Raw genomic sequence first — 18,830 nt, 5'->3', positions numbered from 1 at the left:
CACCATGGAACAATGCCTCCTTGCCATGAGGTATTGTCAGAGGATTTCACAGATTCTTGGCTTGGCTCGTTTAAGAGATGTGAACACAACTTGGTTTCTTTCGTTCAGACCAATCTGGCAAGATTGCATCTTACCTGTTCTTCGATGCCTGCTTTGCGGACAGGAATGCGTGTTGGACATTTGTCTTACACTTCCATCAGTACTGCCATCGGATTTTGACGCTTTGCTAGGTCCTGTAACGGCTCATGCATCGTGTTGCCCCCAACGGCTGCCTTTCTGATGACGGCTTTCATTGAGGTCTCACCGGCAAGTCTGACTGAGGGTCACATACCAGAAACTACAGGCACACAGGTACCATCTACTACGGACATTGCTAATGCATCAAACGCTGACGGCGATGATCCACACTTCTGCACTTTTGATCTGCTAACTGAAGTGGTTCCGCTTTCACCTACTACGGTAGACTGTTTCTTTGCCAGCCTAGATGATCTGATGTTTTCTCCTGACACTCCTGAGAATAACTTTTAATTAATTCATATAGCGTTCCCTGAACTCTGCAATTTGGCCTTCATTTTTCAAAACAATCCAATAATTTGAACTTTTGGCACAGAGTAATCTGCTTAAAGTAGAACTATTCTTAGAGAACAAGATTTTGTGTTTGAACTTCCTAAAAAGACAATATTTGGCTTCAACCTCGAAAACACAGTTAATAAACTTATGCTTTGGGACAGATTTCAGGTATCAAATTGATGAATGCACTTTCGTTTTATTTAATAAGAGGATATATGCTCATGATTTATGCTTGACTTCAAATGACGCCTATAACTTTTGCATACAGTATATACTCATTTCATGTGAACAAGCCTATTCAAATGCATGTTTGTATTTTGGGGTGGGATTGTTAACACTTTGCTTTAGATATGTTCAGTGCTTGGGTATTATTGAACTTAATAATCGTGGAGTGGGTGTTATGTGGGAATCTAGGACCCTAGTGAAATTTTCCCGATTCATGCGCATATATAGGTATAATTCACCCAATCCTTATATAGGCATAAGAAATCATTACCTTATTTAGTCTTAGCCTGTGCAGCCCAAATACGGCATGGCTACTTCCACTAAACTGCGAGAATCCACAACGATTTCTTGGAAAAACCAGCCTTCGGCTAATTTATCCAAGAACTCCTGGAGTTTTCAAGGAACTGAGGCACTAGTGACGATATTATGTCCAATCTTACGTCAAAGTCGGCACCTTCACAGTATAAATATGCCTACATTTGCCCAGTCAAACACACAGTGGTTTAGGTGCAGATCGACGAACTACTTGCCCGACGCCCTGCAGCAGCAAGTGTCGAAGGAAGCCGACCATCCAGCTGACGCACTGAGAGACGCTGTCTTTTCTCCAGCCGAGAAATCCAGCTCAGGTGTTTCCAGGCTACCCTTGCGGGTATCTGGGAAATCGAGTCCTGAGAGAGAGATGCAAGACCTTCATTCTAAAACCAAGGTACGGAGCTGATTAGACCCTTAGAGAATTCTTGGAGCAGATTCTTGGCAGAAAATTACTAGACTTAAGCTACACCACACTTACTCCTCCCTCGTACTAGACTTAGGTTAGGCACACCGGGGTATGAGTATTTTAGAAGCACCAGTTGAGTACGTTTAGCCATCATTTTATCACTTTATGTATTTTATGCATTTTATGTATTCTATGTTTATGGCTTAGAAACCATATCATGCTTTTACAGCACTATTTTATAATACTATTCGTATTATATGCCTCGTACTTCTTAACTAGCATTTCAATTGTAGCAGTGCATTTCTTATGCTTAAGAAATAAGACTGGTCAATAAATACTTTTATTGAAAATGCCAGTCTCTCTATTTCTAAAGCAACTCTGGTGAAACAAAGCATGCACGATTGAGTGAAATAGCCGTCTATTGTTTCCGCGACTCTAGAGATACGTTTCATTCTGGGGAAACAAAGTTGTCATGTTATATGGTTGTCAGAAACTAATCCCTTCTTGTTTATTCGAGAAAGTTTCTAGTGACCTCTGAGCTAGCTGGCACTCACAATTAAGTCTAATATATTCGATAGAGACCCAGTCGACTTCAGTCCTACGTCTAAACTATAGTATATGTTATTGCAATACGCAGAGCCTATTGGGAATATAGGAACTGCACTACAGAAGACTCAGACTTTTTATCTTGGGGATTCTCACCACCTTTCCCCTGGGGGGGGTTTGGGACCACCTTCTTTTGGTCACCCCAGTGGCTGTCCTTGTCACCCTAGTCTTAACCCAGTGGTCTGCCTTCTTTCCCAATTCTTGGGGAGAAATTAGACCTAGGTCTACCAAATGCTGATGTAACTTTTCATTTGTGCAATTACTCAAAATGTGTTCCTTCATAAACAAATTATACAGTCCAGTAAAGCCATGCACATTGTGTCCAGATAACCAACCATCCAGTGTCTTTACTGAGTAGTCTACAAAATCTATTCAGGATTGGGTCTGGGTTTTGTGAGCCCCCCTGAACCTAATTCTGTACTCCTCAGTAGTGAGTCCAAATCCCTCAATCAGAGTCTTCTTCATGAGGTCATAGGACCCTGCCTCTGGCCCAGAGAGGGTCAGAAGTCTGTCTCTGCAGTTACCAGAGAACAGTTCCCACAGGAGTGCCCCCAGAGAGGTTTCTTTACTTGTCTGATATCACAAGCCCTCTCAAAGGTTGTAAACCACTTGGTGATGTCATCACCTTCCTCAAATTTAGGGACAATCCCTTTGGGGATTTTAGGATCATAAGATTGCTCTCTATCCTGGTTATTGGTATTGCTGCCACCAGAGATGGGGGCTAGACCGATCTCTTTTCTTTCTTGTTCTAGAGCCTGGAGCCTGGTCTCTAGGTCTAATCTGTTGGCCAACTTTGCTAGAAAGTTGTCCTCTTCATTGGGGCTCTCCCCAATGTGTTCTATGGGGCCCAGTCCACCTGTGTGGTTCCCAGGCTCCCAAAGGCTGACTCTTGGAATTAAGGGTACAAGGACTCCTTCTTCCCTAAGGATGGGGGGGGGACCAATATCCTCCCCCTCTTCCCTCTCTTCTTCCTCTGTGTGGGTGTCACCCTGCTCAGAGGGGTGGTCTTTTGCATACTCAGCCAGGAGCTCCTGGAGCCCTTGTTTGGTTGGATGCAGACCTACAGTTATTTGTTAATGTTGCATAGAGCCCTCAATTCCTTGAAGTCCAAGTGCAAGTAAGGTGTGAGGTCGAGTTCCTCCACCAGGTCTGTATTATCTTCACTAACAGCTGGGTTCTTTTGAGACATTATAACCTGATAGTTCTAACCCTCTACCCTAGCTTGTAGTGACTTATTTTTCAAAAATCCTCCTGGGGACTTAAGCAAGGCCCTATCAGACTTTTAGCATTTTTGGAAGAGACCACTTTCAGAATTCTAAAGGCAATTTATGAGTTCTGTCGTGTGATCAGATGGTAATCAAGTAGTCCAACAAATGCAATCCCACTGCTGATCCACCAATGTGAGAAAGTGCCTCTATATATACTGGACTAGAATGAAGTTGTACAGTGTGTATAGAGTCCACCAACCAAAGAGGTATAACAGAGGTTAAAGTCAGAACTTACCTTACTCTTCAAAGTGGGAGCTTGGTCGAGCAGTAAGGCAGTACCAGAGGACAGTGTAAAGCATTTGTTGTACACACTCAGTCAGCAAAAGGTTTCACACACTCAAGGACTGAACTCAAGGCCAATTGTTTTTATATCCACAGATATAGTTGTTTTATTTTTAGAACCAACAGTTCTAAAATATACATTTCTGGTTATGAGTGCTCTCATGTAAATACTTTGCAAAGGGGCAATAAAGGTTGTGCGCACAATGATTACAGTATTGATAGTAAGCAACACAGCCCTGAAACACACTTTAGCATTGAGCTTTCTACATATAAGTAGAGTTGATTACTTTATGGATTACTTTGGGAGTTCCAGGACTAGCTCTTAGATTCAGTCCTGGGGTCTAAGCTGAAACCAGATTAGTAAAAACGTTTTAGTTACTGTAGGAAATGTTCATGAATATAAAGCGGTTTTAAAAGTTCACACAGACTTTTCAATGTAAATCTCACAATGTTATTCAATGGGAGGAAATTCAGGTTGCAGGTAAAGTACGATCGTGTTACTTTTTTAACCCAGCACTGGTCTCCTAGGGCCAGCTCTGGGGTCTTAACTCAAAACAGGTAGGTAATTGCGTTTCAGTATTTCGTATGATTTTTAAAGAATATTTGCAGTTTTAGAAGAAATGTCATAGAAAAGCAGACACTGGGTTCCTATGGAGAAAATACAGATTACTAGTAACCCCGCTAGGGATTACTTTTGCGGTTCAGTACTGGGCTGAAACGTACAGTACTGGCTTCTCCCCTGAACCCAGGTGAGTACTTCGGAATTTGGACTTTGGCTGATTTTATAGGAATATTTTCACTTTTCAAAACTTCACACTTCGAAAATTTTCGAGTCAAAATGAGTCAATATTATCCAATGACTGGTAAGTGAATTACCGGTTTCCAGGTGAGTACTTGGTTTTCGTAGGTAAGGTTCTGGACATAGACATAGACTCAGGGGTCCCCCAGGGTCAGGTAAGTACAGTTAGATCCTTCCCAGCGGCACAGGGGTGACCGGGTGCAGAGGTAGGTAGACCCAATGATATCCAATGAGGGAAAGGGGGCCTTCAAGTTGGTGGCTGCTGGCTTGCGGGCCACGCAGCTCTGGGAGCTTGGCTCCTGGTCCCTTGCTCATGGCAAGGGGGCAGGGGCGGGGGGGGGGGGGAGGAGTAGGATAGGACAAAGGGGTCTTAGCCAGCGGCACTCGGGCGGCTGGGTGCAAGGTGCATTTGAGTCAATGTTATCCAATGAGGATCTTGAAAAGGGAACAAAGGCTGCAGGCTCGGGGACGGAGACTCTCCAGGGGCGACCAGCACTTCAAGAGGTAAGTTGGGATCTTGGAGCACAGGTAGGTACAGCTAAACAAAAAGGAGAGCAAGGGTTTTTAGGGGCGCGTCCTGTCCCCAAATGTAATGTAAAGAATCAGGTAGGTACCCCAAAGGGAGGCAGAGTGGGCTGGTCCGAGCTTCCTGGTGGGCACCAGGTGGGTTGTTGCAGTAGAGCCTCTGCTGGGGGGAGTCCCAATCTTCAAGAGGGTCAAGGCAGGCAGGTCCTCTGGGTGTCCCAAGGTGGCTGTCCGCGAAGGTCGCCAGGATTAGGCAGGAGCAGGTTCCAGGATCAACAAGCCGGTAGGGCTGGGGCCAAGTCAGTTGTTGCTGTCCTGTTAGCAGCTGCGCAGCGGGTCTTCTTCTTGATCTTATTTCTTCTTTTTGATATCGGGATCTGAGGAAGGAAGGTTCAGGGAGCCCCTAAATTCTAAATTTAGGGGCGTTACAGGTAGGGCAAGGGCAGGGACCAATGGGTCCCTGTTTCGGGGTGAGGACACCCCCTAGCCTGCTCCTCTCCTGTGGGAGGGGGGCAGGAGCCTAGCTCGGATTGGACAGGGCTCCCCATCTACAAGATGGCCGGAGCCCGGGGTCGTGCTTCACCTTGCCTCCTCCACCTGAGGGGTAGAGTTGGCATAGGTTGGCACACCCTCCTTCCTGACGTAGTTTGGGGGGGCCAGTTTCTGGGTACAGCAAATGGTCTGGAGAAGATCTCAGAGGCGGTATGCCTTTGAAACTTCCCCCTGTCCATCTTGGGGGAGGAGACATAGCACCTTGCCTAGGATGTGCATTGTTGCAGGCCCAGGTGAGCGGGGGCTCTCCACCCACGGGCCAGCAACATGTCTGCTGCGTGGCAGCCTCTGCAGCCACTCAACCCAGACGTGGATTGTAGGTTTGGGTTTTGGAGGGCATCTCTAAGATGTCCTCTTGTGCATCTTACATTAAATCCCACACTGGCATCAATGCGGGTTTAATGTGCTGAGAAGTTTGGTACCAAACTTGTCAGTCTTCAGTGTAGCCATTATGGCGTTGTGGAGTTCGTAATGACAACCTCCCAGCACCATATACTCTTAAATGGCATCACTGCACTTACAGTGCCCAGGAATGGCCCTGGGTACTGTAGGGGCACAGGGCTCATGCACCTGTGCCCTCACCTCTGGCATAGGGCACCCAGCTAAAGGGGTGACTGAAGTATGCCAGGGCAGTGGGGTCTGTGGGCATGGCACAAAGGGATGTGTGCTATGGCGACTCTTGTTTTACTTCTGCACTTAGGCACTCAGCCTGCAAAGGCAGTGTGTGGGTGCCAGGGTACAGGGCCGCTGAGGGTGGCACAATAAGTGCTGCAGCCCTCAGGGGTCTTCTCTGGTCACCTTGCCCTGTGTACCTAGGGTACCATTTACTAGGGGCTGACAGGTGGCCAGAGATGACAATTGGGTATTTTGTTTCAGCATAGCTTTTCTTTTTAGGGAAGGAACCCAGGCCCTGGGTACCCGATTGGCAGGGACCCAGGACACACTCAGTCAAAGCACATCAGCAGTTCAGAAAAAAAGTGGGGGCATACCAAGGCAAGAAAAGATGGCACTTTCTCACAGAAAGTGCTTACAAAGTAATGCTAAAATGGTACTCAACACTAGTAAGACCGAGGGAAATGTTTGGCAGCTTGGACACACCCTGGCATTCAACACTGGTAAAACTGAGAGCACGGTTTGGCACATCGGACACACGATGGAGGCAGTGCCAATGATACAGGCTCCTGCACCACATGTGGTGGACGTTTGAATTCATCGAAGGTTTTGGAGGGAGGTCTGGTCTCAAATCAAATACATCACTAATGTGAAGTTGCAATTACATCTGTTAATTGTAGTGCTCAGTGATACACATGAAGTTTATAATCATTCATAGTTTTCCAGTAAATTGATCTCACAGCTTTTATTAACCTCTAGACGGATGACGATGAGGGTGACTCAGAAATGGAAAGCCCCATATCACCCTAATATGAGTTTATAGCAATCCTAGGTTTGCCATCGGAGAGAGACCAACTTTCATGGTTCGAGAAGATATGGACAGCTTTCTCACTAATACTAAAAGGCAGACCTTAATTATGAGATCTCACCCTATCTACAAACAATCCTAGAGACAGACATGGGTCCTTTCCGCATATTTGCTCTGTTACTGAGATGTATGTATGCTCACATCTGATTTACCATTAACATACTCTACTTAACTGAGGAAATCTTGTTATTCTGGAAACACTGCCCTCATGCGTGTAACAAGTTTGACCGTATAACTGCCTCTCACCTCCATGTTATACTTGCTTCTAGGGTTCACTGATTATTTTGATTACCTATGGCATAAGGTATTAAGTACATGCAGTTCTTACTAAAACTTTGTGCATAAATCAGAACTTGCTTACGTTAAGGAAATTAGCAATCAGTTTTCTTTATTGTTTGCAAACAGGTCTGTTATATGGTACTTTCTGGCTATCTCCCTGAATTATGTGCTAATCCTAGCATGGATAACTGTCACGCTCTCTTAATGTGAAGTATTTCTCAAGGGAAGATGCACCAAACTGACTATTTGTGACAAACACAAATAATGCAAATCCAAGTGCTGCTTGTGTGGAAACAGACGTTTGGTAATCAGTTGCACAAAATATGGACAATTCCTTCTGACAAATGCCAAAGACACCATTGGAGGGAAGTGACCAACTGCAGTTTTGTTAGGAAGTGTTCCAATGTTAATGTTATGTTAATAATTTTTAAAGCGTGCGACTACCAATCAGCGTCTTGGCGTTTGTGTCAGTTATGAGAAAAACAATACAAAGGCAACAAAAAGGACAACGCAAACACGGGAGCAGAAGAGCCAGGTTTTTAGTTCCAAGATGGTCAGGCAAAGAGTTCCACCATTTACAAGTAGAATAAGAGAAACTCCTTCCTCTCCAGTGTGTTTTTTTATTTATTCTGGGAATGAACACCTGCCTAGCCGTGCTTGACTGAAGAGTGCGAGTAGGAGAATACCATTTATACATGTTTTGAAGAAAGAAAAGCCTACCTGATGCATGGCTTTATGAGCCAAACACAAGGCCTTATCCTTAATTTCACACTCATCGGCAGCCAATGCAGTTCCTTGATAGTTTGGGAGGCTCAACAGTATTTAGGAAGGTTCCTCAACACTTGGGCTGACACATTTGGAAGGGTCTGCAATTTGTTAAAGAGACGCTCTTGACAGCCTATGTATAGAGCATTGCAGTAATCTAGTTTTGAAATAACTAAGGCTATGACTGCTTTCCTCAACTCAAAAGGGAGGAAGGGTAGGATTTTCCTTAATATTCGGAGGGTGAGAAAACTAGACATTAGCCTTTTAGTATGGTCAATGGAAGCTGGTTTGGTATCAAAGATGACCTCCAAGTTTCTCACTTTCTGGACTGGCAGTGAAAGGGGCCTTAGATTAGCCCTTTCCATGCTCATGACTGCTCCACGCCATCATGAGCCACGGGCGGCGTGTGCTCATGACGGCGTGGGGCCGTCATCTACTGATGTTCCGCCCATGCTCCGCCTGTGCGGCACTAATTCCCTGCCTGTGCGGGCGAATTAGTGAGTGGGCGGGGTCATGACGGCTCCACGCCGTCATGAGCACATGCCGCCTGTGACTCATGACGGCATGGAGCCGTCATGAGTAAGGGAGCGCCACGCCCACCCCCTAGCCCAGCCCACGCCGAATTCACGCCGCGGCGAAGAGGCTAGGCAGCCAACAAGTTGTGTTACAGTAGGAATTATCATTACCAAACAGTAACACCTCATTTTTCTCAGAGTATAGCTCTAGGCAATTGTTCTGCATCCAGGTTCAGAAGAGACATACACCACGATTTGAGTGTCATCAACATATGAGAATACTGCAAACCCGCAAGCTCAAATAAGTTCGATCAAAGGAGTGATGTATGCATTAAGCAGGGTTGGACTTAGCGCAGATCCCTGAGGGACACCAAGTGGACAGGCCAAGGAGGCATAAGTGAAATCCTCAAATGACACCATGTGCTCTCTATTAGACCAGAAAGATCAGATTAATTTCAGGGCCGGGCCTTTAATTTCAGCCTTTTCAGGACTGTTGACCAAAGAGAGAGGACAACCATATCAAATGTTGCCGACATATCCAACAGAATCAGGGCTGCAATGCTACCATTATCTACAACGGCTCTGGTTTTTTCAGTGGCCACCACAAGGGTGGATTCTGTACAATGATTGGGTCTAAACCCATGTTGTGCAGGCTCAAGGTGGCAGGAGGTTTCCAGATAGGTTATAATCTCCTGATGCATGGTCTTCGCGAGGATCTTGGCAGGTAAAAGAAAGGTGAAATTAGCCTGTAGTTCTTCACCTTAAGCGGGTTAAGCATGGCTTCTTTAAAAGGGGCACTAAAAGGGGCACTATGGATGGTTTTTTTCCACACAACTGGAAAACAGCCAGAGATGAGAATCCTATTTAAGAGCAAAGCAAGATGAGCTGAGATAGTCTTTGATACTGGACGAAGTATGTGAGGAGGGCATGGGTAAGTGGTCAATACAGGAAGGCCACGACTCAATTAATCAGAGATGGATTTCTCATCAGTTTCTCTCGTAAGGGATGGCTCTGTTTTATCAGATATTATGGTAAACTCTGAATATATTTTATCTAACTTAGCATAAAGGAAACCTGCTATTTTGTCACATAGCTGTTGCTCCAGGGAGGCTATGATTTTCTTGCAAAATTAGAGAATGATTTTACTGTTTTAAAAAGCTCCTTGGCAGAATTGCTGGCTATCCTAATTTTTGTTTTGGTTGTATAACTTTGGACTTTGTATTCTTTTATCATAGATTTATATTTTGTTTTTTTCCTCTGGGCTGTAATTCAGGTTACTGGTGCTTTCATTTTCTTTTAATTTCTCTCAACTCTAGAGAGTATTACGGGGCTGATGGAGAGGACCGTTGAATAACCCTGATTTTTACGGGAGCGAGTTGGGAGACTGCTGCGTCACACACAGCAAAATTGGCCGCTGCTTGATCAACATAGTAATGGGTTATAGACTGGGATTCACACAACAGGTTGTTTAGTTTAAGGTTATCCATTTTCTTCCACAAGTCGAATTTTTTTTAATCGCTGCCGTTACATTCAGGGGATGAGGAATTTAAAGTGACACTGATTAACGTAAACATAATGGTCCTAAGATCGGTCCAGGACAGAGGTATCACTTTCCCAACCACTAAATCTGGATTATTAGTGAATATGCCGCCTAGCGTATGATTGGCCTAGTGGTTTGGAAGTTTTACATGTTGTACAAGGTCAAAGCTGTCAGATAAATGATCTGTGTCCCTATAAAAACTGCTATGTCACCACCTCTCTTATGCGGATTGTCAACCCTAATTAGATAAAACCTTCTGGAATTGCAGTTTTTAAATCTTAGTCAGACACTGTGTATGACTAGGTCTCTGTTAAAAAAAAAGAGGATATTCTAGCTCTTAGAGGCCTGCAAATTCCGATTTATACTTTTGCATATGCAGCTATAGCGTATTAAGTAGTATACAGATTACCTCGTGGTTTGCCATACTGAGTAAGATTCGAGGGTGGGCTAATAACCGACCAGCGTTCTTATCCTGCAGTAAGCACAAGGCGGTCTGAAAGGAGAAACTAAAATTGTGGCAGAAGAATTGAGTGGTTGAAACATTAAAGTCACAAGCATTGCATGTGGTGGGATTACCCAGTTTGCCAAATTCTAAAAGTTCTTCTCTGGAATACTTTTAGAGAGTGAAAGGGCCAGGGGTCCTGGCGCTTGGTGCTTTCTGGCCGCGGACAGGCTCAGATGTGCTTGCCTTCGGAATGCCGTCGGCACGGACGTGCTTCTGGTCCCTTAAGATGGGTGTAGAAAAAGGTGGTGCCCCTTTTTGCATGGTTGCCCCCACTTTTTGCCTGATGCTGATGCTCTTTGGCTAAGTGTGCCCTGGGTTCCTGCTAACCAGGTACCCAGGGCATATGATCTGTGAGAAGTTGGCCTGATATATGATGTTTCCAATTCTGGAACCACCTTGTATCAGTCCAAACAACCCTTATGGTGTCTGGTTGTAAGTCAACCTTATTAGACAAGCTATCCTAGGGGTAGCATGGACTAAGCAGCCTTAAAGGCTTAACTCAAGAGGTCGTGTTAAGCGAGCTGTTTTACCAATCACAGTCCTGTAATATCAAATGAAAGGACACCACACAAGTATATATTATAAAAATATATGTGTTTATTTCTAAAATAATCCCCAGTACTCTTTATGAGCAAAGGGGCACAAGCGTTAAATCAAAAGCACAGTATAACATACAAAGTTGCACAATTATGGATGAGGGCAGGTGGCCACTCAAACCATATATTAAAAAAGTGGTATAAGAGATACCAATCTAACAGTGGTTAGGCCTAGAGCCTAGGGAATCGCTGGGAGCAGTCGGGACAAGCAATGCTGAAGTCGGGAAAAGCCCGCGGGATTCGGGTGCTGCGCTTAAAGCGCGGCTTGCACCAATGCAATGTCGATGGTGCGTAAAAGTTACACAAATAGAGTTTAAGGACACTTCCGCTGAACCTAGAAGAACCAAACTTTAGACACAGACCCTAGAGGTGTGTACCAGTGTGGGAACACCGGCGTTGCAATGTTACCTCACCCACAGGAAGCGGGTGCATAGGGTCGAAGTGGCGTCGGGTTTTGACACTCAGGCTCTTGGTGCTTGAAGCTAAAGATGCTGCAGGCGATGTGAAGGAGAAGTGTCCGGTGTGATCCAAGGGTGGGTCAGAGTAGAAAAGTACCTGAAAGCAGAGGGGACAGAGTCTCGGTCACTCAGCAGTGACCAGGGTGGAACCAGGACGGAACCAGGCAATGTCGGGCGCAAACAGGTGGTTGTCGAGGAGCTTCTCTCCGCCGTCACGTGGGCTCTGGGGCATCTGCGATGTCCAGGAGCGGGTCACGATCTGTCCCACGCAGGCTCTCACCGTCGGCGCAGTCGGCTTCAAGATTGGAGCAAACAACACTTGGCAAGAGCAATCCACGCAGGACCGGAAGATTGCTTCTCACTCGGACCAGGAGGGTCAGAGCGGGTGCTCCTTTTCAGAGGAGCTGGTGCAAGTCTGGAGCAACCAGAATCGCAAGTCGGTTTTAGGTTTTCGCCGGCACAGGGGCCACAAGCCAGCTGGCAAGTGACCGGGCCAACGCGTCGAGCCAAAGAAAGCAGAAGGGCCCCACGCAGCACTCGTCGAGTGTAGAGGGGTGAGCTTCGGTGCAAGAGTGGCTCAGGGTTGGGGCTTCTCAAACCCCGGTGTACAGCTTAGAGGGTCACTCGTGGGCTGCACGGTCAGCGTCTCGTGGTCTTTTCAAGATGGCGTGCCCCCCGCTTCCGGTCGCCTCCACGGGTCTCAGCTCAGCAGGGACTGTGGATCGGGCTGTAAGAAGGCAGGCAAGCTTGATCTCGTCGATCTCTGTCGCTCGAGTTCCGGCGGGAACTGCAACAAAGCAGACGTCGAGGTGCTGGATGGTACCTGTTTGCACAGGGTGGTCACTCCTTGACCACAAGGGAGATTCTTCAGTCTTCTACGTTGAGTAGGATGTCGAAGGGTTCAGAGTTTCGTTTCAAATGTTTCATCAGGATCATCTGAGTGCGTTGGCACTGCTCCCATTCTTATACCAATCTAGGGGGCTGGATTACCTGCTAGGTCCCCTCCTATGGGTGGGACCCAGGAAGGGAGTGGATACACCCCTTTCCTTTGATCCAGGCCGCGCTGGGACAGGGGCTGGTGTGCCCCAGAACCGGTTTGGCCGGATTATGCAAGGGGCAGCCGTGTGCTCCCCAGGCAGTGTCTGGTTTCTTTCAAACCTCCCTGCTACAATCCACTATCTCCTGTCTGGGGTGGTGTGACACCTCCCTGTGACAGGAAATCATTTTGTCCAGGCCTCCTTGGCCGAGTTTCGGTCAGCTGCAGGAGGTCAGACTCGTGTCTGTGGCAGAAGAATCCATTTTGTGGATCTGAGGCTCTTTTTTAAAATCAACCGCGTTTTAGCAAAGTAACATGTCGTCTCCCTCTAGAGGGGTGGAATGCTACCCCCGTCGCCAGGACTGGCGAGGGGGTAGTATTCCAATTCGTATGACACCTTACACGACATGTTTTGATAAAACCAAAGCAAAGTTAACATATAACCACGAGGATTATAATGCACTTAATAGTATATGGTTTGGCATTATCCCGGAACAGCTAAGGGAATTGGTCCCGACAGCTGCAGACAGGCTCAGCTCATGCTAGAGTCCCATCTCACATTAAACCACGCACTCTGCCTCCAGGATTGTTAAGGCCTGCCATAGGAGTGGCTTATAGGTTTATATGTGTCCAGTTAGGTTTAGATATAGGTATACTATATCTAAGCAAGGGGTGATTACACCACCTTGCCCCAGCTGAGTGATCAGCCAGTTGTGTCAATTTTAGATAGCCAGCCAGGGGTGGCAAAAGATATGCTGCAGCCCCTGGTAGGCCTTGGATGTACCTATGCCCTGGGCACCTATAGTGCTCTGTGCAGGGGCTGATGAGGTGACCCAAGCCAATCTAGTTATGCACCTAGGGTACATGGAATCCATTTTACAGAGAGAGCAGATAGTTGGCCTGGTTCCCTGCTAATCAGGGCCCCAGGCTAAGTCGAAAACCAGCTAAACACAAGGCAAAAAATCTGGAGTAACCATAGTCAGGTAGCCACCTTCCTACAGATCTTTCCCTAAAACTGTACCTTTGCAACCCCAGTTGACACCTCTCTAGCCACCTGTAAGTCCCTTGTAAAAGGTACCATAGGTACTAAGAGCACTGTGACCAGGGAAGACCTCTAAGGACTGCGGCACCTATTGTGCCACCCTTAAAAGCCCTGTACACTAACACACACAAACACACACTTTTGCAGGCTGCGTGTTTTGGTGCAGAGAAAAGTGAAGAATCGACATAGCACACAGGCCTACAACCCATTGCCTATGGTGTAGGTAAGACAACCCTCTAGCTGGGTGCATTATACCACTGGTGATGGTACAGGTGCATGAGCCCTGTACCCCTACAGTATCTAAGTCCATTCTTAGACATTGTAAGTGCAGTAAAGCCATAAAGAGTGTATGGTCTGGGAGTGTGTCAATACAAACTCCACATCACGATAAAGGCCTTAGCGAGTTCAAGGACGTTGGGTATCAAATTTCTCCGAACATTAAACCCACACGGATGCCAGAGTGGGATTTAATGCCAAATACACTCGGAGAGCATCTTGGAGATGCCGCCTGAAAAATGACTTAACCCTAGAGTCCTGGCTGACTGGCTGCTCGCCAGTTGCCACCACCACACGTTTCTGGATGCCAGGGAAAGCCGACCCTTTTCTACTTCTTGTGTCATCTGCCAACAACCCCGAGGTGGCTCTGAATTGTGTACACTTTCCTGTGCCTAAGAATGTTCCTGCTGTTATATAACTAATTTAACTTGCTGCTTTATAACCAATTAAGCCTATTTGCATGGACAAGTATGAGTGTCTTCCTTTTGCCAAGGCTTGTTTCCTTGTTTTTGCCAAGGCGTGCTTCCTTTTGCCCAGGCTTGTGTTTGTACATGTGCCTGGATGTCAACTGCCATTGTTGCACATGCCGGTGCTTGGCTTATTTCCCGATCTCATCTCGACAGTGTTACATTTTCAGAGGTTGTGTGCTGTAACATGTTCCTCCTGTTTAGTCCAGCCAGTGTATCCTATTACCAGAACTATACATTTATGTGCCAAGTAATGCATAGGTGTTTTATGCTATTAAGAAATATTGAATTGAACTTTAGACCAAAACCTAGCACCTTGAATATTGCGCACAATTCGGAGAGAAGAGGTTTATTTAGGTGAATATATTCTGTATGTATGTAGTGAGTGCATGGATGGAGTAACGTGTGGGTGTTTTCAGAGGTGTACCCTGTGCTCATATCCCCTTCTCTTCCTCCATAGAGTTACAAAAGCGGTCACTCCCTCAGAAAATCCAAATTTTGGTCACCTGGCGGGACAAGGCTGTGTGGAATAGCAGTGTTTTCTTTTTTTCTCTCAATCCACTTCCCCTTCCCTTTTGGAACACCTGCCAACGTGCATCATGTGTTACTTGGTGAGCTTGAGACGTGTTCCAGGAGGCTCATTATCGCTCCTGCAGATGCCTGGATTTCAGGTGAGTGGCCGTCCCACAATCTCACACTGGACCCCTGGGTCAAGAACCTCCCACTCTCGGGGGCCTGAAACAAAGCACATCCTGGGTAGAGGTGCAAAGTCTCCTCCCCTAGGATGGGCAGGGTGCCCGAAGGGGAAGCTCCAAAGACTTGCCGTCTTTGTGAGCTGACCCAACCATCTGCTGCACGCAGCAACTGGGCCCCACCAGTTCTAGCCCCCACTTTGGGAGGGAGAATCGGTGGGAAAACCAAGATCGGAGGAGAGGTGTGCCCACCTTTGCCAACCCCACCCCTCAGGTGGGGTAGGCAAGGCGAAGCACACCTCTCAGTCCCCGCCATCTTGAAGATGGGGACTGAGCCAACCAGAGTGGAGCTTATGCCCCCTCACACTGGAGGGTGCCATAAAGAGGGTGCACCCACCCCCAGGGAGGGACCCATTGGTCTCGACCTGAAACGCCCCTAACTTTAGTATTAAGGGACAACCCGAACCTTGCCTCTTCAGACAAGCAAGAAGAAGAAGAAAAAGGACAGAAGAGGGGTGTTGAAAGAAGGAGGACACCAACTGCTTTGGACCCAGCCCTACCAGCCTGACCTCGGCCTGCTCCAACAGAATCCTGGTGTGTCCTGCAGCCAGCAGCCCCCCAGAAACCGGAGGACCTGTGCTGCCTTCCCTACAAAGACTTTGTCTCCCATGAGCACCGGCTTACTCAAGAACCAGACTCTCGCTGCGGCCATATCCGCGAGTCTGAACCACTCTGCATGAGTTCGAGTGGCCCAACACCACAAGAAGATCCCCCAGCGATCAGGATCTGGGCCCTGGTGATTCCTGATCTACCTCGAGCCTTCAGACAACGCCTGAAGCCTCTATCTGGAGGATCCCCCTGACCGCGGCCGGAGCTGGTAAGGAAACCCGACGCCTCAAGATACCCCTGCACCAGAAGCTCCATGGCCTTGGGTGGCCTAACCGACTGTGTCCAGGCAATCCCCTGCATCCCAACTTACCTCTCCAACTGGTGGTCGCCTCTAGGAAGCCTCCTTGCCCGAATCTGCAGTGTTTGTTGCGACCAGAGATCTCCCATTGAAAACTACAGGACACCCAACGCCAATCCAGCACCCTGAACCCAGCTGCCCCCGTGCCTCTGTGGTTCCACCTCGTGTGCTAACTTGGATCCCCCTTTGCCCTGAGCGTAACCCTAAGAGCTTCGCTCCCTCAACCCTGTGGCTTGCCCGAGAGCAGCCAATAACCCACTGTCCCCTAGCCCATAAGCTAACATTGGGCCTCAGAACTCTGCACCAGGCCGCCCTAGTGCCACTGAGGGTGCTTTAGGAGTGCATCCTTGACCCTGGGGGAGCACTTGTTCTAACCCCAGAAACTCTACCCTCAAGACCTTTTACTCTCCTACAAACCAATAACCTCATTTTTCTCCACAGGGTTGCATTGGCTGTTTTCCTCTGAAAAACATCTGTGTTGAGGGAGTTTGTATGCTAGTAACTGTGTTTTATTGCAATAGTGTTTTGCTTACCTTTTATCTAGGAAATGTCCCAGTGTGATATCTAGGCATATCACACAGAGTAGAAAAACAAATCAAAAATGTACTCTAAAAAGTAATCTGAAAAGGAACAAAAAATTACAAATACTCGCGGTTTTTAAATATTTTGCAAACCTGTAACAAAAGTAATTTTCATCCATCTTGCTTGTTTTGATCAATCAGTCTTGAAAAGTACAATTCTATTTAGCTGTACCAAGTCATGCTTGGTCCTAAAAATAAAATAAACCTACAGAAATATTTTAATACAAACAATTGGACTGAGTTCATTCTTTGCTTGAATGACCTCCTTCCTTGCTTGAGTGTGTACAATAGATGCTTAACACTATCCTCTGATAAAGCCTTACTGCTAGCCCAAACTACGATAAATAGAGAGTAAGGTATTACCTACTTTTACTTCTGTAAGCCTTTGACTCCACTCTCTGCAAATTATACCTTACTTTGGTATAGTATATACAGAGCCAGCTTCCTACAGTGCCAAACAGCAAAGACACACTAGAGCGATGTAGGTAATTAGTTTTTACCGATTCTTAAATACCGAATTTTACCGAGTGAGTATTTACAAATCGGTAAATGCTATGTAGGTATTTTTACCGAATTATTTAACGAATCTGTAACATTCGGTAATTACCGAATCGGTATTTACCGATTCGGTAAAATTAATGAATTGACAGGGTGTCACTTTGACACCCTGTTGCACCCCTGATTCAGGCTTGTGTGCCTGAATCAGGCACACAAGGGCATGCCCTAAGGGCATGTATGTGTGTCACATGGCACAGGTGTACATGCACAGATGTGCATGTACACAGGAATTCGTTATTTACCATCAAATAGTATTTGATGGTAAATAACAATTTCTGAAGAGTCTGTGGCACTGTTTTTAGTGCCACCTACATCACAAATTACCGATTCAGTAAATTTACAGATTCGGTAATTTACAGAATCGGTAAATTTACCGAATCTGTAAATGTACCGTATCGGTAATTTTAAGGACCCCTACATCTGAAACTCCAAATACCGGTCGGTAACGGCCGAAATCGTCCGTTACCGACCGGTATTTGGCCACCTACATCTGGCCCTAAGTGCCTAACAGCAACAGCAGAGGTGAAAGTAGTGCAACCAAACTAACAATGAAACATAAACGTCCCACAAAATTACAGTTTCAATCCCCCAAAGGTAAAATAACGTTACAAGAAATTAAAACTGTACAGTGTTTAAACCACGATATTGGTGAAGTGCTTACTTTCACAACGCGCTAGAGTGCTTTCAGTAAAGACTATGTCCATTATGGTGTCAGCTAGAGATCAATGCACATTTTCTCATGACAATCAAACCTGTTCTTATGCCAGAGCAGGCTCACAAATAGGGCTAGGTGCCCTCAAAACTTTGCTGCATAATAGCATACATTTTCAGTCCAATAACTTATAAATAACAGATCCCATTGCGGGAAAAAAAGGATCTTGTCTCTCATTGCAGTCCAAGAGCAGCATGTTAACCATAATTCCAACAGACCCACCAAACATCCCACATAAAAAAGAAAACCAAAAACATGTAAACATTATGTTCATGAAGTCTTTAAAAAAGAAAAAGAACTTCTGTGAAGGTACCTGAAAACTCACTTTTGACGTACACTGTACTTCCACTTGGCAGAACAACAACATTCGAAGCTGGACTAGCAGGTCTAGGGGATTTCACAGTTGCCATGCTGCCACTTGGGATTGGAGTAGATGTGGGGGTTGACGTTGTAGTCGTGTAAGAGTAGCAGACTACCACTACAAGAAAAAAAGTGACAATTAAAGGAAATGCTGAGATTAACAGACTAAAGGGTTCATTCTGCACTAGTTACCATTACCTGCCAGCTGTTCGGCACAATACAGCATGTGATTACATCTTAGTAAAAGAGACCCATTCTAGCCCCGTGTGTCAGCTGGAGTTAAAGTCCTGAACTCCACCCTTGTCAGTTGGACATTCTTTTGCCCTTGCTGCTCCCAGGTCCAGTGTCTTCTCATCCATCTCTCCTGTTTGCAGAGGAATTTAAAGTGTGGTGGAAAGTTCTAGAAGCAAGGAACCCCCGGTCAATCCTAGGATGCCACTTCATCAATTCACTCTT

At 46.2% G+C, this 18,830-nt stretch overlaps 1 protein-coding gene across 12 annotated transcripts in view; it reads right to left on the bottom strand.

The window, feature by feature from the left end:
• The window catches only part of EMSY (EMSY transcriptional repressor, BRCA2 interacting), a 339,048-nt gene that overhangs the window by 272,741 nt on the left and 47,477 nt on the right, over positions 1-18,830 (bottom strand). For 6 of the 12 annotated variants that reach the window (XM_086933879.1, XM_086933870.1, XM_086933871.1 and 3 more), the window contains exon 6: positions 18,328-18,492. In XM_086933879.1, the coding sequence (XP_086790005.1) occupies positions 18,328-18,492 (165 nt within the window). The remainder of the gene's footprint in view (positions 1-18,327; positions 18,493-18,830) is intronic. The other 6 variants (XM_086933880.1, XM_086933872.1, XM_086933881.1 and 3 more) reach the window with 1 other exon arrangement.

This window comes from Lissotriton vulgaris, chromosome 8 (assembly GCF_964263255.1).
Source record: "Lissotriton vulgaris chromosome 8, aLisVul1.2, whole genome shotgun sequence".
Lineage (NCBI taxonomy): Eukaryota > Metazoa > Chordata > Amphibia > Caudata > Salamandridae > Lissotriton > Lissotriton vulgaris.
The sequence above is the reverse complement of the archived record's forward strand: the minus strand, read 5'-3'. Positions and strand labels throughout refer to the sequence as shown.